Source organism: Colobus angolensis, unplaced genomic scaffold, assembly GCF_000951035.1.
Source record: "Colobus angolensis palliatus isolate OR3802 unplaced genomic scaffold, Cang.pa_1.0 Scaffold380, whole genome shotgun sequence".
Lineage (NCBI taxonomy): Eukaryota > Metazoa > Chordata > Mammalia > Primates > Cercopithecidae > Colobus > Colobus angolensis.
In genome coordinates, this window is record NW_012117155.1 from 2086499 (window position 1) to 2112202 (window position 25704).

General features: G+C 47.9%; 1 protein-coding gene and 1 long non-coding RNA gene across 2 annotated transcripts in view; one reads left to right on the forward strand and one right to left on the reverse strand.

Moving 5' to 3' along the window:
* MICALCL (MICAL C-terminal like) overlaps positions 1-17236 on the reverse strand; it is a 73153-nt gene extending 55917 nt beyond the window's left edge. The window contains exons 1-4 of the mRNA XM_011954272.1: positions 17088-17236; positions 11037-11111; positions 5654-5805; positions 3105-4392 (exon numbers count right to left, since the gene is read on the reverse strand). Of these exons, the coding sequence (XP_011809662.1) occupies positions 3105-4392; positions 5654-5779 (1414 nt within the window). The 5' untranslated portion in view covers positions 5780-5805; positions 11037-11111; positions 17088-17236. The remainder of the gene's footprint in view (positions 1-3104; positions 4393-5653; positions 5806-11036; positions 11112-17087) is intronic.
* Positions 16272-24326, forward strand: LOC105520513. Its single transcript, XR_001003145.1, has 2 exons — positions 16272-16555; positions 23673-24326. It is a non-coding gene; the product is annotated as an uncharacterized LOC105520513 (long non-coding RNA).
* Positions 24327-25704: the final 1378 nt, after the last annotated feature.

The window sequence follows — 25704 nt, forward strand, 5'->3', positions numbered from 1 at the left end:
TCTCACATAAGAGAGGAAAAGAGAGATTATTCACTAATTTTTTAGGATAGCCAGGGAAACATCTAAAAAGTAAGGCTGAATCTATAGCTCACATTTTATACTAGGAAAATTTCTTGATGTAAATACCTAAATGTTAAAATATTGAAAACAATCAAGAAGACTAGAAGAAACTGTGAGAAATTTCTTCTACAAACTTGGAAGAAGCTCTTTCTAACTACTGTACAAAACCCAGAAGCCATACAATAAAAATGTTTCAAACTACTATATGAAGTTAGAAATTTTACTTAAGAAAAGCCACTATAAATAAAGTCAAGCACAAACAAGAAACTGGTAAAAAAAAAATACTTGTAATTTGCATCATTACAAAAAAGGGCTAAGTTTCCCTTTTGATAAAGAATCCCTATGTATTATTAAGAAAAACCCAACAAACCATTAGAAAACTGGACAAAGGATGGAATCAACTGGTCACAGAAAAGAAGATGCAAATGGCTCCTCAACATATAAAAAGATGCTCAATCACCTTATTAAACAAAAAATGAAACTCAAACCACTCCAAGATCTATATTTCACCATCAGATCAGTAACACACCAGTTAGTGCAAATGTAGAAATCGAGTTTTCATACTTTGCTGCTGGGAATGTGAACAAGCACACTGTGATGAAGGACAAGTTGACAATATCTATCAAAATTCCCGATTCACATATCTTTTGCTCCAGCATTTCCACTTCTAAGAATTTATCCTAGAGATAAATTCACACATATGCTTAATGGCCTAAGTTCTCAGTTAATTGTTGTACCACTGTTTGCAACAGCCAAAGATTTGAAATTACTTAAACTTTGCTGGCTACATCAATTATGTTACATCTACACAGTGGGATACTGTACAGCTATAAAACAAAGAAGAAAGTGCTTTATGTACTAATATGGAATGAGCTCCAAAATAAAATGAAAAGTTCAAAAAGAGTGCACACAGCATGCTGCCATGCTATCATTTGTGTTAAAAAAGAAAAAATATAATATGTAAATTTGCTCTTACATTCATAAATTCTGTCTGCAGGAATGCCTAAGAAACTGATGACAATGTCACCAGGATAGGACCTGGATTGCTCAGGGACAAGGAAGGGAAAGAGGACTTTTTATTTTGAACCTTTTGTACCCTTTGATTTTGAACCATGCAAATATATTATCAAAAAATGCATAACACATTAAATTTTATGATGTGTGACATAAGGGAATATCCTGAGTTCTAGTTTGATTGCACTGTAGTCTGAGAGACAGTTCGTTATAATTTCTGTTCTTTTACTTTTGCTGAGGAGTGCTTTACTTCCAACTATGTGGTCAATTTTGGAATAAGTGCGATGTGGTGCTGAGAAGAATGTATATTCTTTTAATGTGGAGTGGAGAGTTCTGTAGGTGTCTATATACCCTTATGTCACACATCATAAAATTTAATGTGTTATGCATTTTTAATAGTTTATTAAATAATCTATTTAATTTATTTAAAAGTTTAATAGTTTATTAATTTGTTATGCATGTGTAAGAGCTATACTTCAGCCTGTCCATGCTTATCGTGAACCTGGCTGAAAATAAAATCTCTTGTTAATCCATATAGCTGTTTGATTAAGGTACTGCCAAAGAGAAATAATATATTACTTGAAAACTAATGTTTCAAAATAAAAGTTAAATAAGAAAATAAAAAGGCTTTTTAGGAAAAAAGAAAAACAAAGTTGATCAACAATAGGGATGGTAGGATCACAGTTTGTTCAAAGCAGTCAAACAAGTATCAACAACAAAAAGAACTTGTGTGAATGTTTAGCTGAACTCTAAGGGAATAGACTAAAACTTTGGCAAGGAGGAGAGGGGATGAGATAATACATTTTACTTTTTATTAGATATTTCCATATTGTTGGATTACTCTGATTATTTGATATATTAATTTTAGAATTTAAAAATTTTAATCAGGTTTAGATTATTTTAAAAGCCTACATTTTCATTGGTAAGCAAATATGCATAAGTGTTTAGGCTAGGAGTTTAAAGGGAAAAACATATGCATAAAGATGTTCATTCAACACCATATATAAAATATAAATATATGCATATATAACATATATACAAATACAAGTTAAACAATAAGATAATAGTTCATTAAATAACATACCCACCAGACAGGATATTCAATTAAATCACATTAATGCATACTACATGGTAATTGCCATAATATCTATGATATAATGTTGACTTCTAAATGATACAAAATTTTTGGCTAGGCATGGTGGCTCACACATGTAACCCGACACTTTGGGAGGTCAAGGTGAGAGGATTGCTTGAGGCCACGAGTTTGAGACCAGCCTGGGTAACATATTGAGACTCCATCTCCACAAAAAATAAAAAATTAGCCAGGTGCTTCAGTCCAGGAGTTTGGGGCTGCAATGAGCCATGATCAGACCACTGCTCTCCAGCTTGGGTGACAGAGAAAGACCCTTTCTCTCTAAAAACAAACAAACAAACAAACAGAGGCTGGGCATGGTGGCTCATGCCTGTAATCCCAACGCTTTGGGAAGCTGAGGTGGGTGGATCACCTGAGGCCGGAAGTTTAAGACCAGCCTGGCCAACATGGTAAAACCCCATCTCTACCAAAAATACAAAAATTAGCTGGGCGTGGTGACACACATCTGTAATCCCAGCTACTTGGGAGGCTGAGGCACGAGAATCACTTGAACCTGGGAGACAGAGGTTGCAGTGAGCTGGGATCATGCCACTGCACTCCAGCCTGGGTGACAGAGTGAGACTCTGTCTCAAAAAAAAAAAAAAAAAGATACAAAATTTTATGTACAACTTACTAAAAAATATTCCTATGGAAAGAAAGAAAATAAGTGAGAAAGTGGTAGTAGGGTTATACTTGATTGGTCTCTCTTTTCAACACCTTCTATAATATCAAAACTAATTTTTTCAGATTTTTTCAAATTTTTCACCTTTAGGGTTTTCCTACTTTTGTTAGTATTTGAGAAGCAAAACGAAGTGAAAGATGCCTGCTTGTCAACGCAATGAAGATAACTAACTGCCCAGCATGAAGTGCAGACATTTATCAGGACAGAGCCACTTACCTGCACCTCCTGCTGTAAGAGGAGGAGGAGGAGGGGGGGGAGGGGCTGGGGCTGCCTGGCGCAGGGAGGTGCTTTTGAAAGGCTGCTGCAGTTTCTCTGGGGCCTGCGCACTGTCTTCAGGCAGCACCTTCGTCTTGGGGCTGCCAAAGAGGTCCCTGATGTCCTTTCTTTGTCTGGATTCTTGGAGGAAACTCTCAAAAGATTTGTCTTTGAGTCTGAGGGAGGAAAAAAGTGAGATTTTTTTCTTCGGAGGCTTAGAAGCATCTGGGAAGGTCTCTTGCAAACTCACTTTCTCGAGGAGTGTGGGGACATCTTCAACCTTGCTACAGGGTGGGGACCTAAGTGCAGGAAAGATCTTGGATGGCCGATTGGGCAAACTATGGGTGCGGAGGACAGGGTCAGGAGGGCTAAAGGCTGAGGGCCGGTTTCTCCCAGGGGAATGCTGGTCCCTGTCTTTATTGGAATTGGTTTTCCGAAGGCTGGATGAGTGAGTGCAGGCCTGTGCGGGCAACGTTTTGGATTCTTGTTTGGCCCAAGCCTTCTTCCCGCCTTCAGAGTTGGAAAGAAGGGGCTCTAGAGACCTTCGGATGGCATTGGCTATGAGCCGCAGTGGGGACTTGGGTGGAGGCACGCTTCGCTCCCCTTGAGCTTGTTCCGCGGGGGTCCCCATCTTCTCCTGAGCCCCCCTCTGGGTTGGCAGGGGCTCTCTTTCTGCCCTAGGGAGCAGCAAGGGGTGGACTGGTTTTAGCACACGGCCTCCTCTACCATTCTCAGCACTTTTCTGAGAAAGTCGCTCCCTGGTTTTGAGGTGCACACTCTCAGGGATGGAGTCATTCCAATCCAACAACATGGTCTTCTGCTCCTGAGTGAGGACTAACTTCTTTAGGCCCAACTTCTCCTTTGCCAGCGCTGGCACTCCCTCTTCTTCCTTCCCGGCTCCAGTACTCCCTTTTTCCCGGTCTTCTCCAGCCAAGGGAGATAGCTCTTGACCTGGCCAGCTCCTGTCCTTCCCCCAGATGGGGTGTGGGTCTCTGTGGTTGCTTCCAATGTCCCCAAGAGGGGCCTCTGCTGGCTGGCAGTCATCAGAAGTCATCTCTGTAGGGCCTGAGAGGCCATCTTCACCAGGGCTCACCAGGCAGTACTCTGCCCACTCTGGCTTTGGGTGATGAGGCAGATACAGCATAATTTCACTGGGTGCTCCTCGGGCTATGGCTCGCCTTTGAAAGGTTGGGGTGGGAGGACTTGCATGACCTCTCGAGACCTGTGAGAGGGGCTCAGAAGCTGTCATCTAGGTGGGATGGGCAAAAATAGCAGTTACTTTAAAAACTTCACCATTTATTTATATGATTAAAGCAAATCTCAATCTACAACCCCTTCCCCTTTTTTCTTCCCATCTCAGATGCCCAAATTCAAAAATAATTTTGCCTAAGATGATTTCAAAGGGATACTCTTTGTTCTAAGTAGCTGCCTTGGGTCCTACCGGGATCTGTCCAGAACCCCCAAATCAGCACTGATGAAAGGCTTTTCTGAATCACAGATTACCTGGGTTGGAAGCCAGGGGGAAGGTAAAGGTAGAATCCTGCTGTTGTAAGCTCCTGGGCCCATGAGGGTAGGGCTGGCTGGGCCTCTGTGGGTGGCCAAGTACATAGGGGAAGATAAGCTCCTCATTTTCTTGCTCAGTCATTGTCTCTACTAAAGGGCATGATCCACCCATAGGTATGTTCCTCTAACAACCAAGAAACCAAGGCTTCTTCTTTGGAGGCCGTCAAAGAAAGAAGCGACAGTCACCCTCTGGGCTGAAGTTGTGGTAGCACAAGAATGGCCCTTAAGACCTTCCAATGACCCTTTTTAACCTCCCACCTTGCACCATCGAGATAGTAGCTATTTCTAGCATGCAGGAACTTGGCCCTTGGCAAAGAAAGAACATGAGTGGACTCTAGGAGTGGCTGTGTCCTCCCAAGAGCTCTGGTGCCCGAAGGGCAGGTAATAGCACAGGGGTTTCACCAGAGCACCCATCTTTTCTGTCTTGTGCACTCTACTTTCCAGTGTCTAGAACAGGCCTGGCAGGTAACAGAGGCTTGATAAATACATACAGAAGGAAAGAGTCCAGCCTGCATATCAATGATGATATTTGATATTCAAGGGAGATGTTGCTTCCAAGGTTCTTGGATGCTACCAAAGGAACCCTCACTTCCGTGCCTGCCATTCTACAGCTGCAAATTCCTCAATGCCCTTTGCAAGTTCTCAAGGGAAAGGTGTCCTAGCAGCTCTGTATCTCATGGAGACCTGGCATGGAGTCTAAGCCCTGTAAAATTTGCTGAGGGAATGACTGTGTCCTCAGGGATGGCTGTGAAGGAGCAGCAGGAGCTTTTGTGAAAGGTATACATGAAGGTAGCTGGGGTAGACCCTTGACAGAGTATCTTCTGGCCCTGGCTTTGCACTTAGGTTGACCTACGAGCACATGGAATCCAGAGATAAGTGTGGAAGGTGGGAAGAGTACAGGTAGCTCAGCTTCCTGACACCTGGGCAGGAACCTCAAGGACACTCACCTGAGGTGGGGAGGAACCATCTGGAGCATTCTCAGAAACACTGGCTGAAGAAGATGGTGGGGAAGATGAACGAGAAGACAATGAAGGAAGAGGAAGAGAAGGAGAAGGGTCTTTTGGAGGTGACATAGTTCTTTTGTTCACTGGCGTCAAACCTACCAAGGAAAGAACACACTCTTCATTACAAAGGTGTTATTATTTTATCAAGAAAAGAGGAGGCTTTAAGTGAAGCTCCAATTCTATAAACAATCAGAAAGAGGAAGATGTCAGAGCCTGACTCAGAGGTTCCTGGTGCCCGAGGTGTGGGACTCAGAGGAATGGGTATAGCAGTGTCAGGGTCCCGTGGGGCAAAGGAAGTCCCAGGGTGAGAAGTCTAAGAACCATTGTGTTTCAGACTCACGCAAGGATGCTCTTGAGAGATGTATCAGGGCATTTCCAGAATGTTTCTTAGAAATGTACATCTGGCCGGGCGCGGTGGCTCAAGCCTGTAATCCCAGCACTTTGGGAGGCCGAGACGGGTGGATCACGAGGTCAGGAGATCGAGACCATCCTGGTTAACACGGTGAAACCCCGTCTCTACTAAAAATACAAAAACTAGCCGGGCGAGGTGGCGGGCGCCTGTGGTCCCAGCTACTTGGGAGGCTGAGGCAGGAGAATGGCGTAAACCCAGAAGGCGGAGCTTGCAGTGAGCTGAGATCCGGCCACTGCACTCCAGTCCGGGCAACAGAGCGAGACTCTGCCTCAAAAAAAAAAAAAAAGAAATGTACATCTGCCTCCAAAGAGCATCCTAAAACCATTGTGGTTGGGAGCTGGGCTGTGTTAAATCACTCAGTCAATAAACCACCTGAGCTTTCTTCCCACAAGATGCTGGACCCTTAGCCATGGGCCCAGACAGGATAGACATCCATGACAAACGAGATGGGCTCTTTCTTCTCACATGTGTGCCAAGAGACTCTCAGACAGGAAGAGTCATTTGAGATTTTAAGAGAACACAAGAGAGGGAGGTTTCAGTGAGTATCAAATCATTTGAAGGATATGGAGTGGGCCCATGCCAAGCTCCTGTTGGTCAGGGAACAAACAGGACACAGTGTGGCTACTCAGAGATGGAGGTGAAAGGAGTGGGGCAGGGCCCTGAGGACAGGCCTGGTTCTGTGCTGTGGGGGGCTGAGATCATCTAGTCTGCTGACAGTCGTAGCCTACTGCAAGATCAACCAAGCTCACATATGTGTACTCTCTTCCTCTCCCCCTCCTCTCCTTCTTACTCTCTTCCCTTCCTTCCCTCAAGCATGGTAACCTTAAATCTAAAATCTCAAACATTTTGTCTCCATATTGGGTCATTTGAGATCACTTGCTCAAACTGATTCAGTAAAATGCCATGCACCCTCTCAGATCTGCCCTCTCAGTACCTACCCTCAGCCCAACCAGCTCTCCCATGAACTGTGGTTGCATACAGGGATGTCCCCCAGAAATTTCCCAGGACCACCACAAGGAACGAGTCTGCTCTCTCGTCCATCTCCCTGCTTCCGGCCGCTCAGCTGACTCATTTTTTCCTCCAGGGTGTCTAGCCTTCAGATTTTCACCCGCTTCTTAGTGCGACATAATCCCCTGGTCTCAGTTTCCCCAAAGCTCTGAGGGTTAAGCTCCTCCTCAGGGACCCAGGCAGGCCAAGTCCCATCCCAAGGAGAGTTCCACTGAGTCCCCTCCACCCCTGGGGCCCACACTGTTCTCGATATTCTCCCCTGCTTTCCCCCACACATCAATGCGAACATGTGTGACTGCATGTCCCAGGCGTGGGCTCTGAACAGATGGCACCACACGCAAGCTCCCAGAGGGAGGTCTCGCAGAAAGCTTTGAAGGGAAAAGGTAATTCTGGGAACAGATCTGATCTGAGGGTGGCAGGAAGGAGCTGCCAGGGAGGCGGCTGGCCTGCCTCCCGCTACCGCACCCCCATCGCAGCCCACGATTAGAAGGTTCAAGACTAAAAAGGCAAAAGTTGTGAGTCAGTCCTTGCCTTGCTTCCCATCCTTGTCCTCAGCTTGCCAAATTCCTGCCAAATTCCTTCCTTCCTTCCTCCTTGCACCCTCATTCTCCCTCCCTGCCATCTTCTGAATCAAACTCCTTCACTTGCCTCAATTCCTCTCAGCTCAACAGACTGCCTTTCTGTTCCCCTGAGGACCCCTCAGGGACTCCCTGACAGGAAGCCAGGGCCGCCTCAGGAACCAAGCCTGACAGAAACGCCTCAGGGCTCACGAGGTCATGACCCAGAAGCTGCTCCCTTCTTTTCCTTTCTCTAATCCCCACTCCCACCCCCGCTAGGGGGTCTCCTTCTTTCTACACGTGGTCCTCATGCACTGCCTTCAAGATGGAACTCCAGCAAGGCTTGAGGAGACGAGGGAAGCAAAGCCCCAGCTCAGGCCGAGCCCCTTGTCCCTGGGCTGCCCTTCAAGCCACTGCTTGGGAGGTGGGCACAGCCTGGGGAGAGAGGTGATGGGAAACCTCCCCTTCCTGATGCCCACTGTGTCTTTGGGTCCTCTCAGAAGATGGTGAAGGGGAGCCTGGAAGTCCACCCCTTCACATGCACACCAGCTGCCCGGCTCTGAGCAAGTTCCTTAACCCCTGTCTCCTCATCCAAAAAGTGGGCTGGCTGGTGCAGTTTCATCAGGTGGTTGAGCAGATAACATGGGCTAAAAAGAGATGCCCAGTTGGCCGGGCGTGGTGCCTCACACCTGTAATCACAGCACATTTGGAGGCTGAGGTGGGTGGATCACTTAGCTCAGGAGTTCAAGACCAGTCTGGCCAACATGGCGAAACCCTGTCTTTACCAAAAATACAAAAATTAGCCGGGCAGGGTGGTGTGCGCCTGTGGTCCCGGCTACTGGAGAAGCTGAGGTAGGAGGATCACTTGAACCTGGGGGGCGGAGATTGCAGCGAACCGAGATCACGCCACTGCACTCCAGTCTGGGTGACAGAGTGAGACCTCATCTCAAAAAAAAAAAAAAAAAAAAAAGTGCCCAGTGGCGCAGGACACAAAGTAAAAGCTAGTTGTTGGCAAAATATGAACTCCATTACTTTCCCACCCTCTCACACACTTAAGCCGCATCCAGGTAAAGACATTTGCTGAAGCACATTGCTGAAGCTCTGGCCCATTCCAGAGGGGGCTGCACACTCTACACAGCCACGATTTTCCAACTTTTGGGCCAAGAGCTCCTCATTGACCAACTCACATCCCCCTCCCAGCTGGCCGTTTCCTTGAAACCTTGGTACGGCCCACCCAGGGCTGCCCTGTTCTCTGCCCAGGTCTCAGTCACACGTGCCCCTGGCACCTTAGGGTTGCTTTGTGCGAAGGATGCTGATGCGCGCACCAGGGCCTGAGTTTCAGCATCCAGGCTGCCTCTGGGTCAGGCGCTTGCGCTACCTCCTCTCTGGGTCCTCTAGCAGCAGCAACCTTTCCTGTAGATCCTAGAGGTCATCTGGCAGCATGAGCAGCTGGGGAGGGTGCCCAGGGCAGCCACATAGCCCCTCCAGCCCTCCCACCTGGGGCTTGGGGCCAGAACCAGCTGTGATGGGGCAGTAATGCCTCTGGACAGGAGGGATGGTACCACACATTCTGCTTCCAATGGCAAGGCCAGCCCTGCTCCCTGGGATTTTCTTTTAGGCAAAATAAAGACAATAAAAAAGATGGCTGTCGTGGCTTTCAGCTGTCGGGATTTTTGTGAGACTGGGACTTCAGGGTGCAGCTTCTCAGAACTTGGAGGGTTTGCAAGGTTCAAATCCCTCTCGAAGTCTTGGAGCGCCCTCTAGGGGCGGCAGCCTGAGCAGGTCTGAATCCATGTGCTCCCTCTGCGCTCAGTTCAGCTGGCTTGCTCCTTGGTTCCTTACTTCATTCATTGATTCAGCAAACAAGGATTGGGTTCCTCCTCTGGGTCAGACCATGCTAGACACTAGGCTGATTGAAATGATCAAAACTCAAGCCCTGCCCTCAAAGCAGCTTTCGTGTACTCTTGACAAACACTGTACAATACTTTTTGATAACTACAAGCTGAGTTTCCCAGGCCCATTCCAGACACCATGAGGCTATTCAGCAGTCCTCTTGTTCCTGCACCTCCCCCAGCGACTCAGCCCTACTGGGAGGGTCTACCACCAGCCTCGCTGCTCTCACCCCAGGCTGAGAGCTTCCTGAGGACGGACTGAGCCCCCACACTGGCGGCACACAGTAGAGTGGGCTGGATGCCTTGGGATGGACCCTGCACCCATGCATCCGGGGCCCGGGCAGCAGGCTTCCAGGGACTTGGGGAGGGCCAGAGCAGGGCAGTAAAGGCGATGACCCATGTGTGGCAACGCTAGCTCCTCCACCCTCTGCTGTCACCGCTGGGGGCTGTCAGAGGATTCAGGAGTCACTCTAGGCTGTCCCCAGATGAAGTGGCCTGCCCAAGAGTGCAGCCCTGGGTCCTGCTTCCGAGGTGCCCCTGTCCCAGCCTGACCCGGTGCGAGGGTGGTGGGTCTGCGGATGGCGGGGGAATGACTCACTGGCTGGGAGCCTTGACTCAGAAGGAAGGAAGACCAGGGCTCAGTTCCAACTGCAACATTTCTTGGTAGAAACCCCTGTATAAGCCAAGGCCTTTCTGGGTCCTCCTCTCCTAGGGTGAGGCCGGAGAGGGAGTGGGTGTGGGGGGAGGTGGAAGGCAGTGATGAGCCTGGAACTGGATGAAGAGTCTCTGCCCCTTGCTCCTGGGCCTGGGGAGGGAACTCTGCGCAGTAAGTGCTGCAGCCCCTGGATCCCAGGCCTGCCTAGACGCTGTGAGTCTGTGTGTGGTCACTGCACCCCCTGGCAGGGCCTGCTGCCTCAGCACCTGCCACAGCCCTGCTCTTCCCCAGGACACTGGGACCAAGTCTGACTCTGAAAAAGGAGCAGGTGTGTGTGTGTGTGCATGTGCATATGTGTGTGTGTAGAGGTGTGTGTGCAGATGCATGGGTGTCTGTTTGTAGCATCCTGCTTTGCATGAGGTCATTAATCTGATGCCCCAGTCTCACTCCAGTGTACAGAATCAAATCATAGAGTTCCTTCAGTTTACTCGTCTGTATTTCAAAAAGCTTAGAGGTAATGATGGCTAAGGCCCTGTCTGGGTGAAACTGTAGAATCCTAAGGCTCCATAATTCCTGAGCCAGGGGTGGAGGGGAATGGGAAGATGTTGAGTCCCTTGGAAAAGGCTCCCTCTAGTCAGCAGTGGAAATAAAGTCAACCTGATATTTTATTTCTTGCCTCTGACAACTAGGAGGCCACACCAGAGAGATACCATGTAAGGAATGAGAACAGTTGCCCCTGAGAATTAACCAGAGATTTTCTGCCCAGTCCCAGCCTCCCACTCCCAGAGAGCTAGTGACTCACTCCACCGGAATTCTCTCCTCCAGTTCTGGTATTTGCTTGGGGTTGGAGACTGGAAGCTATTGGCGCGTTGCAGAGCTGCTGTGGAAAAAGAAAGGGACAGGGAAGATGGGGTGGGAGGAAGAGTCCATTTAATGTGTACAGTAAGTAGGAATTTATCTTCTATAGCTCATTTGCCACAAGTTAATAGACTAATGATTATAATAGATTGAACCCTCTCCTTCCCTCACACCATACTCCTGTCCCCACAACATACACTACCAAACTTTTCATTTGTTCACGCATCAAATATTTTCGTGTGGTTTTTTTTTGTCACCCAGGCTGGAATGCAGTGGTGGGATCATGGCTCGCTGCAGCCTCCACCTCTTGGGCTCAAATGATCCTCCCACGTCAGCCTCCCAAGTAGCTGGGACTATAGGCACGCACCACCACATGCAGATAATTTTTTAATTTTAATTTTTTACTTTTTATAGAGACAAGGTCCCACTGTGTTATCCAGCTTGGTCTCAAACTCCCAGGCTCAAGTGATCCTCCCACCTCAGCCCCCAAAGTGCTGGGGTTACAGGCATGAGCCACCACACCTGGCATCAAATATTTATTGAGACCCTGCTATGGGACAGGTACTACCCTCAGAGAATGCCTCAAATTATGAACTATCATTACTAAGATCATCAGTAAGCATATATGCATATGTGTTGACATATTTACACATGCATGTGTATATACATACATGCACATATTCATTCATGTCAGAACAGTTATTTAAAGCTGAGGTCATCATGGAACATCAATGCTCCATATATGTAATACATTAAAAACTGGAGCTGTTCTAACTGAAGCCAGGAAGCTGCAGGAAGTTCTATTCTCTGCCTCCCCTCTCCTGACAAAGCCCCCCAAACCCTTTGGAAACTAGGCTTAACTGAGACTGTGGACCATCATTGCTGTGGCCCTCCCTTGGCGTGGTTCCAAGGGAAACATATTTGCGGGACACTGTACTTCCTGTGGAAGACCCCTCTGCCAGCTGGGCCTTGAGGATTAGCTGAGCAAAATGAACATCACATGCAGAAGAAAAACAGGTCTTGGTCACTTAGGGTGTGAGAGTGGGCAGTAGGGTTCACATGTTCCATATTCCCATACAAGGCCTGCAGATGCATTCTCAGGCTTCAGGCCTCTGCACCTCCATCACTGCCGGAGAGAAAGGATGGGGACGGTGAACATCTGAATGTGCACACAGGGAGGGCCAGGAAGCGTGAACGGAAAGGAAGCCCAAGGGCATGATGTGGGTGTGGGAGATGGAGGCAGAGAGGGTCTGAATCCAGGACTCTAAATCCAAGGCCCAGCTGGCCCAGCCCTCTGTCTTTCTTCCTGTCTAGAAACAGTCCTAGATATTCCGCTCCCTGCCAGGTCTCACAGTGGAACTCTTTCTTAGCAGCCAGGCCGTGGAGCACAAGTGTCAACCACTACCTGGGGGCTTTCCTTCCTCAAGACCAGCTCCTTCAGCTCCTCTCTCACCCTTACTCCATTTGTGAAAATGCCCTTTGCAAAAATTACAACTGAGAAAATTATGACAGTGACAGAGATCTGACCTAACCAATCCATCTTGCTTCTAACGTCCACCCTTTGTTCATTCCTGGGCGTAGGCTGAACTAATTTTGGGAGGAACTTAGTTTATAGTTTAGTTTTGAAACAAAGATGATAACAGCCCTTTCCCAAACAAACCCCCTTCCTGCCTGGGGACTAGACTGCCTTTGCAGGACTAACAAATTCGCCACAAGATTAGAAATTGTGGTTTAGGAGTCATGCAGCTGGAGGCTGTAAGATTCTGAATCTTCCCAAATTGCGTCCTGGGGCTAACATCACTATTGTAAAGCCTAAGGTCAGTGCTTGGGATATTTTGCAGACCCTGCACTCAGAGGATGAGCTGGTACCACCCAGATTGATAAACTGGCTCATCTGGACTTTTAGCCCCCACTCAGGAACTGACTCAGTGCAAGAAGATAGCTTCCACTCCCTATGAGTTCATCTCTGACCTGACCAATGAGCACTCCCCATTTTCCAAACCCCTACTCAGCAACTTGTCTTTAAAAACCCTGATCCCCAAGTTTTCAGGGAGACTGATTTAAGTAATAATAAAACTCTGGTCTCCTGTACTCTCCAGCTCTGTGTAAATTAAACTCTTTTTCTATTGCAGTTCCCCAGTCTTGATAAATCAGCTCAGTCTAGGCAGCAGGCAAGGAGAACCCATTGGGTGGTTACATTTGGAGGCGCTTCATGCCTGCTCTGTCTGGCAGGTTCCCAATCCCACAGGCCTACTCTCAAAATCAAGTCCATGGGGTTGAGGAGGAGCCTGTGTGGATGGGCACACAGTCTTCCCAGCTCCCCATGAGGAGATGGATAGCCCACCCTCCCAAGTGCTGGCTGGCTGGGCTTTCCAAGCATGAGGAGCAAGCAGGTCTTAAGCACAGCTACATCCTGCTGGCCAAAGCTGGCCTCTTAATCACTTAATGAAGACATTTCTCAAAAAAAAAAAAAAAAATTGCATACAGCTCTAATTGCTTCTTCTTAGCTTGTAACTTTGTGGAATGGAACCTATTGGAAATGGCTAAAATTCAAGAGAGATTTTCCGTCATTGGTGTTAATAGAGCACACATGCACACATTTTTACCACAACGGGAACAATAGGGTGGCTAGTAATGCTGAGCAACATAAAGTGGGCTGATCCCTTCTTCTTAGCTTACATTCTATGTGTGTTTATTTATTTCAAAGGAGCACTTTCAGAGATCTTAGTGCATGACCCACTGTAAAAGGAGTCAGAGGGTATTTTGCCATGTGGTGCTGATGATATCTTTTTATTATTACAAACTGATAAGAGTCCTCCATATTCCATTGGACCATCCTGTTATCAAATTATTGCCAGAAAAAAGATGGATAAATACCGATTCCTCTAAGCCAGAATAATTTGGGGCAGGTTGTTCTCCTAAATCTAATTAGTTTATAGCCAAGAGTCCAATGCACTAGATCTATTCATTTAGTTGCTCGGGCATGGATTTTACAGTGAATTCCTCTAGGCAGGACTTCCACAAAGCTGCATTTCCAAAATCCCCAAAGTGTAGAACATGGCCCACTGTGCCAAAGGCCCCGGGGATGCTTACACAGAGTGTACATACTCGACCCCACTCCAGACCCACTGAATCTGAATTTCTGATGGTGAGAACCTGGGAATCTGCCTTTTAAACAAGATTGTCAAGAATCACTGACCCCGATGTTTTAGGGGGCTTTCTGCAGCCTCCACAACATAGGGTGTGAGCTGTATTTCAGGCCACCCTCCTGGGCATGCTCTGTGAATTTTGAGGATGTAATAGGTGCCTTCATGTGCCAAGGTAGTCCCAGAAGTCTTTTTAAAAATTGTGGAAAAAATATACATGATATAAAAATTGTTACTTATACATTTTTAAGTCTAGATTTCAGTGACATTAAGTGCACTTACCCTGCTGTGCAGCCATCACCACCTCACCACCACCCATCTCCAGAACTCTGCTCTCATCCCAAACTGATGTTTGTCCTTTTGTGACTGGCTTACTTCCCTGAGTAGCATGCTTTGAAGGTTCATTTAAGTTGTAGCGCATGTCAGAGTCCCTTCCTTTTAAAGTCTGAATAACATTTTGCTGTATGGATATACTGTGTTTTGTTTATCCATTTGTCTGTTGAACATTTGATTTGCTTCCCCCTTTTGGCTAATGGGAATAATGCTTCTATGAGTATGGCTGGACCAACCTGGAGTCTTTTTTTTTTAAAATTCCACACTGCAACCAGGAGTCTTTTCAAAGCAATATCCTGGTCTTGCCTGGCATTCCCTTGGTCTACCTTGGAGGCATTTATCCAGGTGAGGATTGTAGTTAATGAAGCTCCATAAAACCCACACAAGGGGTCAACCCTGCATTATTTGGTAAAGTGATAGGGTTACCATAACCAGCAACACAAAGCACAGCACTTAGAGCTTAACTGTACAGTGTGGTTCACCTAGCAATGATCAAACAACGACTGATGAAGACTAACTTGACAAAGAATTGTTTGAGAGTCACACAGTCTACCCACTTATCTACTCTATATTTTATTCTGGAGTTAAACTGGACTGCCAGAAACAAAATGCTTTGATCTCACTACCCAACACAACCCAACTAGTCTCTCAACCCAACCCCATCCCACTAAGAAAACTGCTATCGCTGAGTCAGGTTTTTCTTTGTTTTTGTTTTGTTTTGTTTTGTTTGTTTGTTTTGGTCATGCCCTCACCTTCCAGCAAGGGATGCTGTAAGAAACAGCCTCAAGAATACTAGGGCTGCATTTTCTGAGGAACTGTTAAGACATAATCTGACACATTTCTCAATATCATGCATTCAGTATGAGCTGGAAACTGTTGACAGAGTTAAGCATTGGGAGAAGTTGTGCCTGCTCAGAGACCTGCTGCAAACCAGTACATGTTTTTCTCATAAACAATGAGGATAATGATGTTCTGTGTTTCCTTTTGAATGCTGGAAGCCAGAAAACTCAGAATCAATCTTATGATTCAACTAGAGCAACTGTCTAGGATTATGGTCTGCCTCTCTGGGGTATATCCCTCCTAAATTGGCTTTGTTAGTTAGATCTGATTTTGAGGCTTGATCTTTCACATTTATAGTTGTACAATTTTGTCTTATGTTTTTCTTGTAAGTTGCCTAAAACCCTCTGGCAGTTGGAGGGGAAATGGAGGGAAGGGATGAAAGGCAGGCCGACTTCGTATCTGGAAATGGGGAGCTGGAGCCCAGGAGGATGCAAGGGTACACCAAGGCCATGCAGTAACCAGAGGTAGGGCCGGACCCAGCTGGGCACAGGAGAGAACTCGATTCAGTGCCAGTGCTGAGCCTCTCTACACAGCCCCACAAATGGTACTTAACAAATGTGTTTGGATGATAATCTCTCCTTTTATAAAAGTGTCACTTTTTAAAAAATGAGGATAAATTAAACATTTCTAGAGTAAATTCAACATTTCCAGGATTTAAAATTATCTATATGAGTTCTTTCTGCCCCAGCCCTCGTTTTCCTGGGAACGCTTCACGGAGCAGGTGGCAATTCTACTCCTGACCACCAGGTGGCGGTGCAGGACAAGTTGAGCTCCTGCTCTCCCAGGCTAAGGCTGTGGACTGGGCAGCAAGTTTCTGTCAGGTTAGCCTGTTTCTTCCCAGGCTCGTCCAGAAGTTGCCCATAAATCAGACGATTTGGTCCCAAGTTGTTGACTGAATCAAAACACTCAATTCCAGGTCAACTTTGTATTAAACACAAGCTGGGCTGCTAAAGACAGCTACTTCTAAGTAAGCCAGAGCTTGGGCGGCGGTGGCTGGACGGGTGTCACCAGCACGGGCTGAGACTTCGGGAGACCACTCAGCCTGTTTGCTCCCCTGTGAAACAGGCTTTGTACTACTTACCCCACAGGGTCATCCTGGGATGAAATGGGCCACAAGTATGGGAAAAGTCCTGGCTTATTACTGGTACGCAGTAAAAATGCATTAATTACTGTGTAGAAGTTCGGGTGCAAGCCACAAGCTCCAAACACCGCTAATGGCCCCAGTACTGTGCAGGTGGTCCCAGGGAGATGATGCTGTCCAGGGTCGCATGTTGTTCAACAGCAGCCCGGCCCAGCTCCCTTCCCTCAGGGGCTATGGGATGCCAGAGGGGACCCTAAGGAGGTGCCCACACAGGAGGCAGGAGAGAAATCACTCCAGGCAAAAGGGACCTGCGGGCCCCTGATCCCTGCCGACCTGTGACCAACCACAGCCGGCCAGGCCCCATGACATCTTCCCCACTGGGATTCCAAAGCTTCTCATGGAGAGGGAAACCAGGCCTGGGTCCAGTCCCCTCACTGCCACTTGTGTCCCACTCCCCAGAGGTCCTAGTCCCAGTGCCTTGGAGCCTAAGGGCAAGGCCTCCTGTCACCTGGTCCTCCATGATGGAAATTCAGCTGTGGGGGTCTCTGTTCCCTCCCCGCGTCCCAGAATCAAGCCCGGTGGGCTCTCTGCTTACCATGCACAGTTTTGGGCTCCTCAGGGCACTGTGGAGAGACCGCCCTGCTCAGGGCCTCCCTCAGGGAGGTGTGCGGTAGACACGGGCATTCTGGCCGCCAGGGTTTCTCTTCACAGGGCTCTGTGTGGGAGGCCTCGCCGCCACCATAGTCAGACTCTGTGTCAGAGCTGGAAGGAGGAAGGAGTGGGTGGACGAGTCGGGGCCCCAGAACCCACGCCCCAACACACCCACACTGTGTCCTGCCCAGCACTCCTCCAGCGCACTTGGAGGGCCTGGGCTTAGTCCTGGGTGCCCACAGCCCAGCTGCAGACTTTGTTGTGGGTTGAACTGTGTTCCTGAAAACTCATGCGCTGAAGTCCTAACCCCAAGTACCTTCAGATGTGACTGCATCTAGAGATAAGGCCTTTGAGGAGGTCATTAAGGTAAAATGCGGCTATTACGCTGGGCCCTTGTCCCATACACCGGATATCTTTCTAAGAAAAGGAAATATGGACACACACATGCACAGAAGGAAAGCACTATGCAGACAGGAAAAGATGCCATCTACAGGTTAAAGAGAGAGGCCTGGAACAGATCCTTTCCTCCAATCCTCCAGTAGGAACCAAAGCTGCCCACACCTTGATCTCAGACTTCCAGCCTCCCAATCAGTGAGAAAATACATTTCTGTTGTTTAAGCTGCCTAATCTGTGGTGCTTTGTTATGGCAGTCAGAGCAGAACAATACAGGCTTGGCTCAGAGCAGAACAATGCAGGCTTGGCTCAGAGCAGAACAATACAGGCTTGGCTCAGAGCAGAACAATGCAGGCTTGGCTCAGAGCAGAACAATACAGGCTTGGCTCAGAGCAGAAGGAGCCCAGCAATGCATGAGGAGCTGTTTGAATAAAGCCTGCTCTGCTCACTTGCACCTGTCCCGGAGCTTGACTCCCAAGGTCAGTCTGGTCAGATAGGCTCATAATTAGGGACTTGGTCCCAAAACTTCAGGCATTTAAATACTGCTTTCTTCCCCATGGAATGGATAAGGGAATGGAAAATTCTATGTGGGTGGGGGTGAGGGGTGAGTAGTATTTGACATGGGCCTTTAATAACTGGTAGGAATTCAAGTGGCAAAGAAGTAGAGGCAGGGTGTCCTAGAGAGGGGGGCAGTCCAAGCACACAGTTCCAGGATGGGGAAGTACAAAACCGGCCAAGCAGTGACGTGTTAGTGAAACTATATATATGCACACACTCTCTGTACATGGAAATCTAGCAGGGTTCCTTCCACAAGGCCACTGCCACTCATCTACCTGTGTCTATGGCAGACCCCTTAGCCATCAGAGTGCCCAAGCCTGGCTGGTCATGGTGCCCCAGTCCTGTTCACCGACTGTTCCCAGAGGGAAGTATGTGATGTGGGAGTAGCAGTTGGGGGCCTGCCTTGAGATCCTGACCTGAGGACATGAATTTATGGATATGGTCTGAGACCCTCAGTAGCCGAGTTCCATGTGTGGAGACAGCCTCTCTGCCAATGGCTGTAAAAGCAGCAGAGAGGCAGGAAGGGAGAGTGGTTATTTGAGACTCTGGCTCCAGCCTTGCCTGAATGAGGACCACCCTTGGACTTCCCAGTCTCATGAGCCATTGCATTTGCCTTTGTTACTGAAGCTAGTTGGAGTTAGGTTTATGCCTGTTATTATGGAAACAGGCTTGCCTATGTTGAGGCTTAGAAGACTCTGAAGGCTGTGTGATCCAGGGCAGGTCCTTTCCCTTCTCTGGGGATCAGAATGAATCACCTGTGGGATGCTCAAGCCTATGTTCCCAAGCCCCATTCCAGAGTCTGCATGGTCAAGACTTGCAGAGCCAGTAGTCTACAGCTGCAGTCCCTGCTTTCCCCGCATGTTCCCCCCACACCTACCCCTTTACTCCACCGAGGCCACTTTGTCCAAGTTAACAATGAGCCTCCTGTTGGAAAGTCCAAAGGTCATTTCTCTATACATATCCTACTGGGCTCTCCAGCAGCCTCTGATGCAGAGAACCAAACCCTCCCTCTTGAGACACTTTCTTCTCTTGGCTTCCACCACCCGCCATCTCCTGGTTCCCAGTGGGTTTTACTAGCTCCTTCTCCACTTGCCTACTGAATGTTCAAATGCCCCAGAGCTCTCTTCTGAGCCCAGCTCTTCTTTGTCTACAGGAAGATATTCTTACTCTGGAAGCAACTCATCAGAGCCCTGGGCTTTAATAGCCTCTAAAATCACCATCTCCAGCCATGCTTCCCAGAACTTCACACGTACATATTCGACCACTTACCTGACATCCACACAGACACCGGCATCTCAAACCCAACATGTCCAAAACAGAACTCTTGACTTTCTCCACTAACCTGCACCTTCTCTGAAATCTTCCCCACCTCAAGATAACTTTAGAAATGACCATACCAGCCATTCAGTCACTCTAGAAAAATTCTGGGAGTGACCCTGAAATTCTCTTTCCCTCTCATTCAGTCCATTAGCAAATCCATCTCCACTGCTCCCATCCTGACCCCGAGCTGCAGACTCCCACCTACTCTTCCTGCCTTCATCCTCACACATCCCTGCCTCATCCATTCCCCAAGGCAAGGCCTGCTGATCTGTGAAAACTGTAAATGAGATGTCACTCTTCTACTTAAAACATCTTTGAATTACAGTCAGGTCTTTCATAATGATGTTTTAGTCAGCGATATAACCCATATATGATGGTGGTCCCATAAAATTATAATGGAGCGGAAAAATTCCTATCAACTATTTACGTCGCAGCCCTTGTTAACATTGTAGGGAAAGGTATCACTCATGTGTTTGCAGTGATGCTGGTTTAAAACCTACAGTGCTGCCAGTCAGTTAAGAAGTAAGGAATAAAAAAGCTTATAGAATAAGGGTATAAAGAAAGAAAATATTTTTCCAGCTATTCAATGTGTGTGTGTTTTAAGCTGTGTTACTACAATAGAGTTAAAAAGTCTAGAAAGTAACAAAGTTACAGTAAGCCAATTTATTATTGAAGAAAGAAAAATATTTTTCAAATAAATGTAGGGTAGCCTAAGTGCACAGTGTGATAAAGTCTACAGTAGTGTACAGCGATGTCCTAGGCCTTCACACTCACTCACCACTCACCCACTCACTCCCCCAGAGCAACTTCCAGTCCTGTGAGCTCCATTTATAGTAAGTGCCCTATATAGGTGAGCCATTTTTAATATTTTATACTGTATTTTTACTGTACCTTTTCTATGTTTATATATGTTTAGATTCACAAATACTTACCATTGTGTTACAGTTGCTGATAGCATTCAGTACAGTAACACAGTGTACAGGTTTGTAGTCTGGGAGCAATAGGTTGTACCGTATAGCCCAGGTGTGGAGTGAGCTCGCCCATCTAGGTTTGTATAAATGCCCTCTATGATGGTCATACAATGACAGAATCACCTGATAACACGATTCTTAGAACATATCTTGGCTAATTAAGTGATGCATGACTGGATACCTGGAACACAATTTAAACTCCTTACCTTGTCTTATAAGCCTTGCTCCTGCCTTCCTTCCTGGTGTAATCTCTTATTCTTCTCCCACTCAGGGTGTACCTGCCACACCGACCTTCTCTTACCTCTGAGACACGCTCACTCTCACCCAGGGGCCTGTCACTAGCTGTCGTCACTTCCTGCATTCCCCTTCTCCCTTGGTTGTCCCTTCTTGCCAACCGATTCTCAGCTTAAATGTCACCTCCTCAGGGAGGCTGTGGAAATTTGTCTGCAAAGATGGTTGCAATCATTTCCCTTAGATCTATGCTCCTTTGCAATGGGGGCTTTGCAGCTCTTCCCCTAAAGAGAGAAGCCTATTCCCCACTTGTTGAATCTGTTCAGGCCTTATGACATGCTGTAGCCAATCAGATGGAACTGGAAAAGCACTGTGCATTGTCAAGCCTGGGGCTCGGGAGATCTTGGATGGTTCCTCTCTTTCTCTTAAGGCCACGGAAACAAGCCTGGGCTGCTGGTTGGAGGTTGAAAGACCCATGGCCCAATAGCCCTCTGTCACCCCAGCTGACACTCAGGCTCCAGAGCAGAACCCTACTGGCCCAAACACACAGGTGAGCCCACCAAGACCAGAACTGCCCAGCTGCACCTGGCTTACTTGGTCAGGCTTGGCTTACTCTGGTCTACTTTTTTACACAATCATGGTGTAATGGATGGTGGTTGGTTTAAGTCACTCGCTTTGGGGTCGATTTGTCACTCAGCATTATTGTGGACATCAGTAACTGCTACAGAGGCCTTTTCCTGGCCACCCAATCTAAGGCAGCTGACCAGCCACTCTCTAGCATATGTGTCTATTTTATTTCTTGACCTGGCACATACGTGACGCTTTTCTTGTTTAACTACTTACTTGCTTCCTAGCTGGCTCCCAATGTGACAAAAGCCATGGGAAAGCAAGGACCTTGTCTTGTGTTGGCCACTGCTATTTCCTCAGAGTCTAGTAAATAATAAGCAACCAATACCTGCTGTTGACTTACCTCTTGAGTGAATTCAGTGAATCTGGAGGAGTCCTGGAGTCTGCATGGCTAATAACCACTCCAGGTGATTCTGATGCAGGTGATGAGGACAGCACTCTGAGAAACAGTCACCTAAGGTACCAGGGCTTCACTCCTCCTGTTCCCCACTCTGCATCCTAGCCTGCCCACTGCTATTTCCTCAGACTCTAGTAAATAATAAGCAACCAATACCTGCTGTTGACTTACCTCTTGAGTGAATTCAGTGAATCTGGAGGAGTCCTGGAGTCTGCATGGCTAATAACCACTCCAGGTGATTCTGATGCAGGTGATGAGGACAGCACTCTGAGAAACAGTCACCTAAGGTACCAGGGCTTCACTCCTCCTGTTCCCCACTCTGCATCCTAGCCTGCCCACTGCTATTTCCTCAGACTCTAGTAAATAATAAGCAACCAATACCTGCTGTTGACTTACCTCTTGAGTGAATTCAGTGAATCTGGAGGAGTCCTGGAGTCTGCATGGCTAATAACCACTCCAGGTGATTCTGATGCAGGTGATGAGGACAGCACTCTGAGAAACAGTCACCTAAGGTACCAGGGCTTCACTCCTCCTGTTCCCCACTCTGCATCCTAGCCTGCCCAGCCCCATGCATCACCATCTTGCAGTGGGCAGGCCCTGGGGACAGGTGACACCCATTCTGCACCCCTCACTACAGTCAGCATGACACTGCCTCCTGAGAAGAGCATGGGGCCAGGTCCTTTCCCTTCCCGAGAAAATAACAATTGCTAACACTTACAGTGCTTATGATGTGTGGGCACTGTTCTATACACTTACTACAGATGAATTCTGTGAATCTTACAACTCCCTCTGAGATGGGTACCATGATTGTCACCATTTTACAGATGAGGAAATGGAAGCACAGAGAGGCCACACTGCAAGCGAGTAGAGAGAAGACCCAATCCCAAATGCGATTCCCTTCCTCCAACCCTGCTTCTGTCCCTATCCGGTAGCAGCCTGAGCATACCTGCTGTCCTCGCTGGTGACCAGGACACGCACAGCCAGCACATCCTGTCCAGCTGCATCCTCCCCAGGGCTGATCCTCACCGAGGTCCACTCGGAGGGCAAGGGAGAGGCGGCGTCCCCTTCCACATCACTGTGTTGTGGCTCAGAGATGCTCTTCGGCCTCTTGGGGGAGGTGGGCTCATCTGCTGAGAGGAGAGCAGGGTCTAGAGAGATGGTGCAAACGAATGACCCAGCAGGACTCCTCCAGGGGCTTGGGAACCCTCTAGGCCCGGGGTCTACTCAGACACTCCAAAGCTGACCTTCTTGTCCTCTGTGCCACTGCTGGAACCCTCACCCCTGAGCCCGCCAGATGCCCAGGCATTTAGGGCACATCTCCCACATGCAGGGCGCGAATGCACAGATTATCCCATTTAGTCCACAGGGAAGGTTCTGAAACGTTCAGAGGGGCCATTCTGGGCTAACGAGTCTCTGAACTGCTGCTGTCAAGATGGCAACATCCAACATGTTGCTAAATCCAGTGGTAACATCTCAGTTCTCATCTTATTTATGACTATTTGACACACCAGCAGCATTTGACCCAGCTGGTCACTCTGTCCTAGAAACAGCTCTCTCCGCTTCTAGGATGGCAAGGCCTGCCCAAACCCCAGCCCCTAGTTCACTGGCAATCTCCTTTATTTCCTCTGCTGGCTCCACCTTCTTCCCTTGACCTCGTAACACTGAAAGATCCCGAGACTCAGTCTCTGAACCTCTTTTCTTCTCTGTCTACACTCATGCTCTTGATGCCCTCATCTGGTCTCATGGCTTTAAATAACCCTAGACAACAATGACCTCCAGATTTCTATCTCCAGCCTGGACATTCCTGATTCTAGACTTATATAGACCACTGCTCACTTGCATCTCAATCTGGGTGTCTAATAGACACGTCAAACTCAACAAGTCCGAACGGAGTTCATCTTCTCCCCCAACCCAACGTGTCTTGCCTACAGCCTTCCCCCTCTCAGTAAATGGCAACTTCAGCTTCCTGTTGCTCCAGCCAACACCTCACCAGCATCTTTGACTGCTCTTGTCCTTTCATTCTTCATTCAAGGCATCGGCAAATCCTGATGGGTCTGCCTTCAAAAGACGTCAGGAATCCAGACTCCTCTCACCACCTCTCTGCTTCCCACCCCTGGTCTGGCCACCATTGTCTTTTGCTTGGATCATAGAAACTGCCTCTGCCTGGCCTCTGTCCCTGCCCTCTTGCTGTGCCCCACCCCCACAGTCTATTCTCAACACAGTAGCCAGGGTGACTCCATTAAAACCTGAGTGAGATCATGCCACTCCTCTGCTTAAAATCCCCCAATGGCCCCTCATTCACTCAGAGTGAAAGCTGAAGGCTCTACCGAGGCCTGTAAAGTCCAACATAATGTTGTCCCCAGTGCGTACCGTGACCTTGTCTCCTAGCACTGCCCCAGGCTTGCCCTGCCCTCACCACGGCACCTCCGTGATGCTCCTCCAGCACTCTGGGCACATGCCCTTCTCAGACGCCTTGCACTGCTCTTGCTTCTGCCTGGAAGGTGTTAATCCCCAGACATTTCCATGCAGGCCTCACTCACTGGCTGTCTTCAAGTCCTTGGTGGAACGTCACCTGCCCTGACCATCCTATTTAAAATGGCAGCCCATGCCCTCAGTGCTGTCCACTCCCCTTGATTTTTAGTCACAGCGTGTCTCACCCTCCAATAAACTATACAATTTCCTTTTTCATTTTGTTTATCGTCTCTTTCTTCTATGACTAGAATGTAAGCAGTAATTTTTGTCTTTCATTTGTTGCTAGGGTGGTACCTGGTGAACTATAGGCTTTCAGTGAGTGTCTGCTGAATGAGTTCATGAGCGAATGTGCCCAGCTCTGCCTTGGCCACTAACTAGCTGGGTGACCTCATCTCCAGGGACAGTGCCCAGAGAAGAGGTGTCATTTTTCCTCCCTAAGGTGGAGTCTTCACCTGAACTTGGCTCCCTCTCACTTCCCTCCTCCCTCTCCACAGTGTCATTCTTGTGTTCTCATTTGTCTACTGAATCTTTCCTGTCTGTATTTAAATATGCTGAGTCTCCTGTCTTAAGAAAACTTGTTTTAATCCCAGTCCTCACCCCAAGCCCCCAGCCGACTCTTTCTTCTTCCTTCCCAGCCAAGCTTCCTGGAAGGGTTGGCTACACTCTTCTCTCTCTCTCCTCTTCTTTATGAACCCCCTATTCCTAAAATCCTGCCTGTGCCTCCACCACTCCCAGACTGCCCCCAGCACAGTCCACAGCGACCTCCTTGTTGCTAAGTCCAATTCACAGGACTTTGGGGGTCGTCCTGCAGTCCTTGAACCTGCCCCGTCCCTGCTCCCGGGGACACCTTCCCTCCCTGTCCCTCTGGCTGGCCATCTCAGCCATCCGGTATTCCAGCCAACCCTTAAACAACTGGGTTCTCCACGCATCCACCTGAGCCCTCTCATCTTTTTACCCATGTGTTCTCTCTGGGAGATATAATCTCTTCCCTAACTGTATTTACCACCTATGAAGATGACTCAAGAAATTTTGATTTTTATGTGAAATCCTCATCTTAAAATATCAGATAGATCAAAATAAAACATGTCTGCAGCAGACTGAGCAAGTGGGTTGCTAGTTTGTAGCCCCCGTGGTGTGCATGGATGCTTGCTGTGTGCACGTGTCTACACTTCTAAATTAGTGTAACTGGGGATGGAAGGCATTTGAGGAATATAATCGGATGCTTCACTAAATAATAATAATGACATGGCGATGGTGGTGGTGGTGGCAGCATTAGTCACAATAAAAGCAGTAGCAGCTTACTTTTATTGGGTGCTCAATATATACCAAGAATTGTTTGAGCATTTGACATGTATTAAGTCTATTAAATCTCACCTGATCCTCTCAGAAAAGCATTGTTATTACCCCCATTTTCCTGCTGAGAAAACTCAAGCATAGAGAGGTTAAGACACCAGCACATGGTCATATATTCTGTCAGAGGACGGGGCTCAGTCTGCGTGTCTGTGAGCACAACAGAACCACGAATGGACAGTGTTTCGCGGGACCTTTGTGCTGGGAGTTTTGGCTGGAAAGTGCCCCCAGTACTCCCTCCC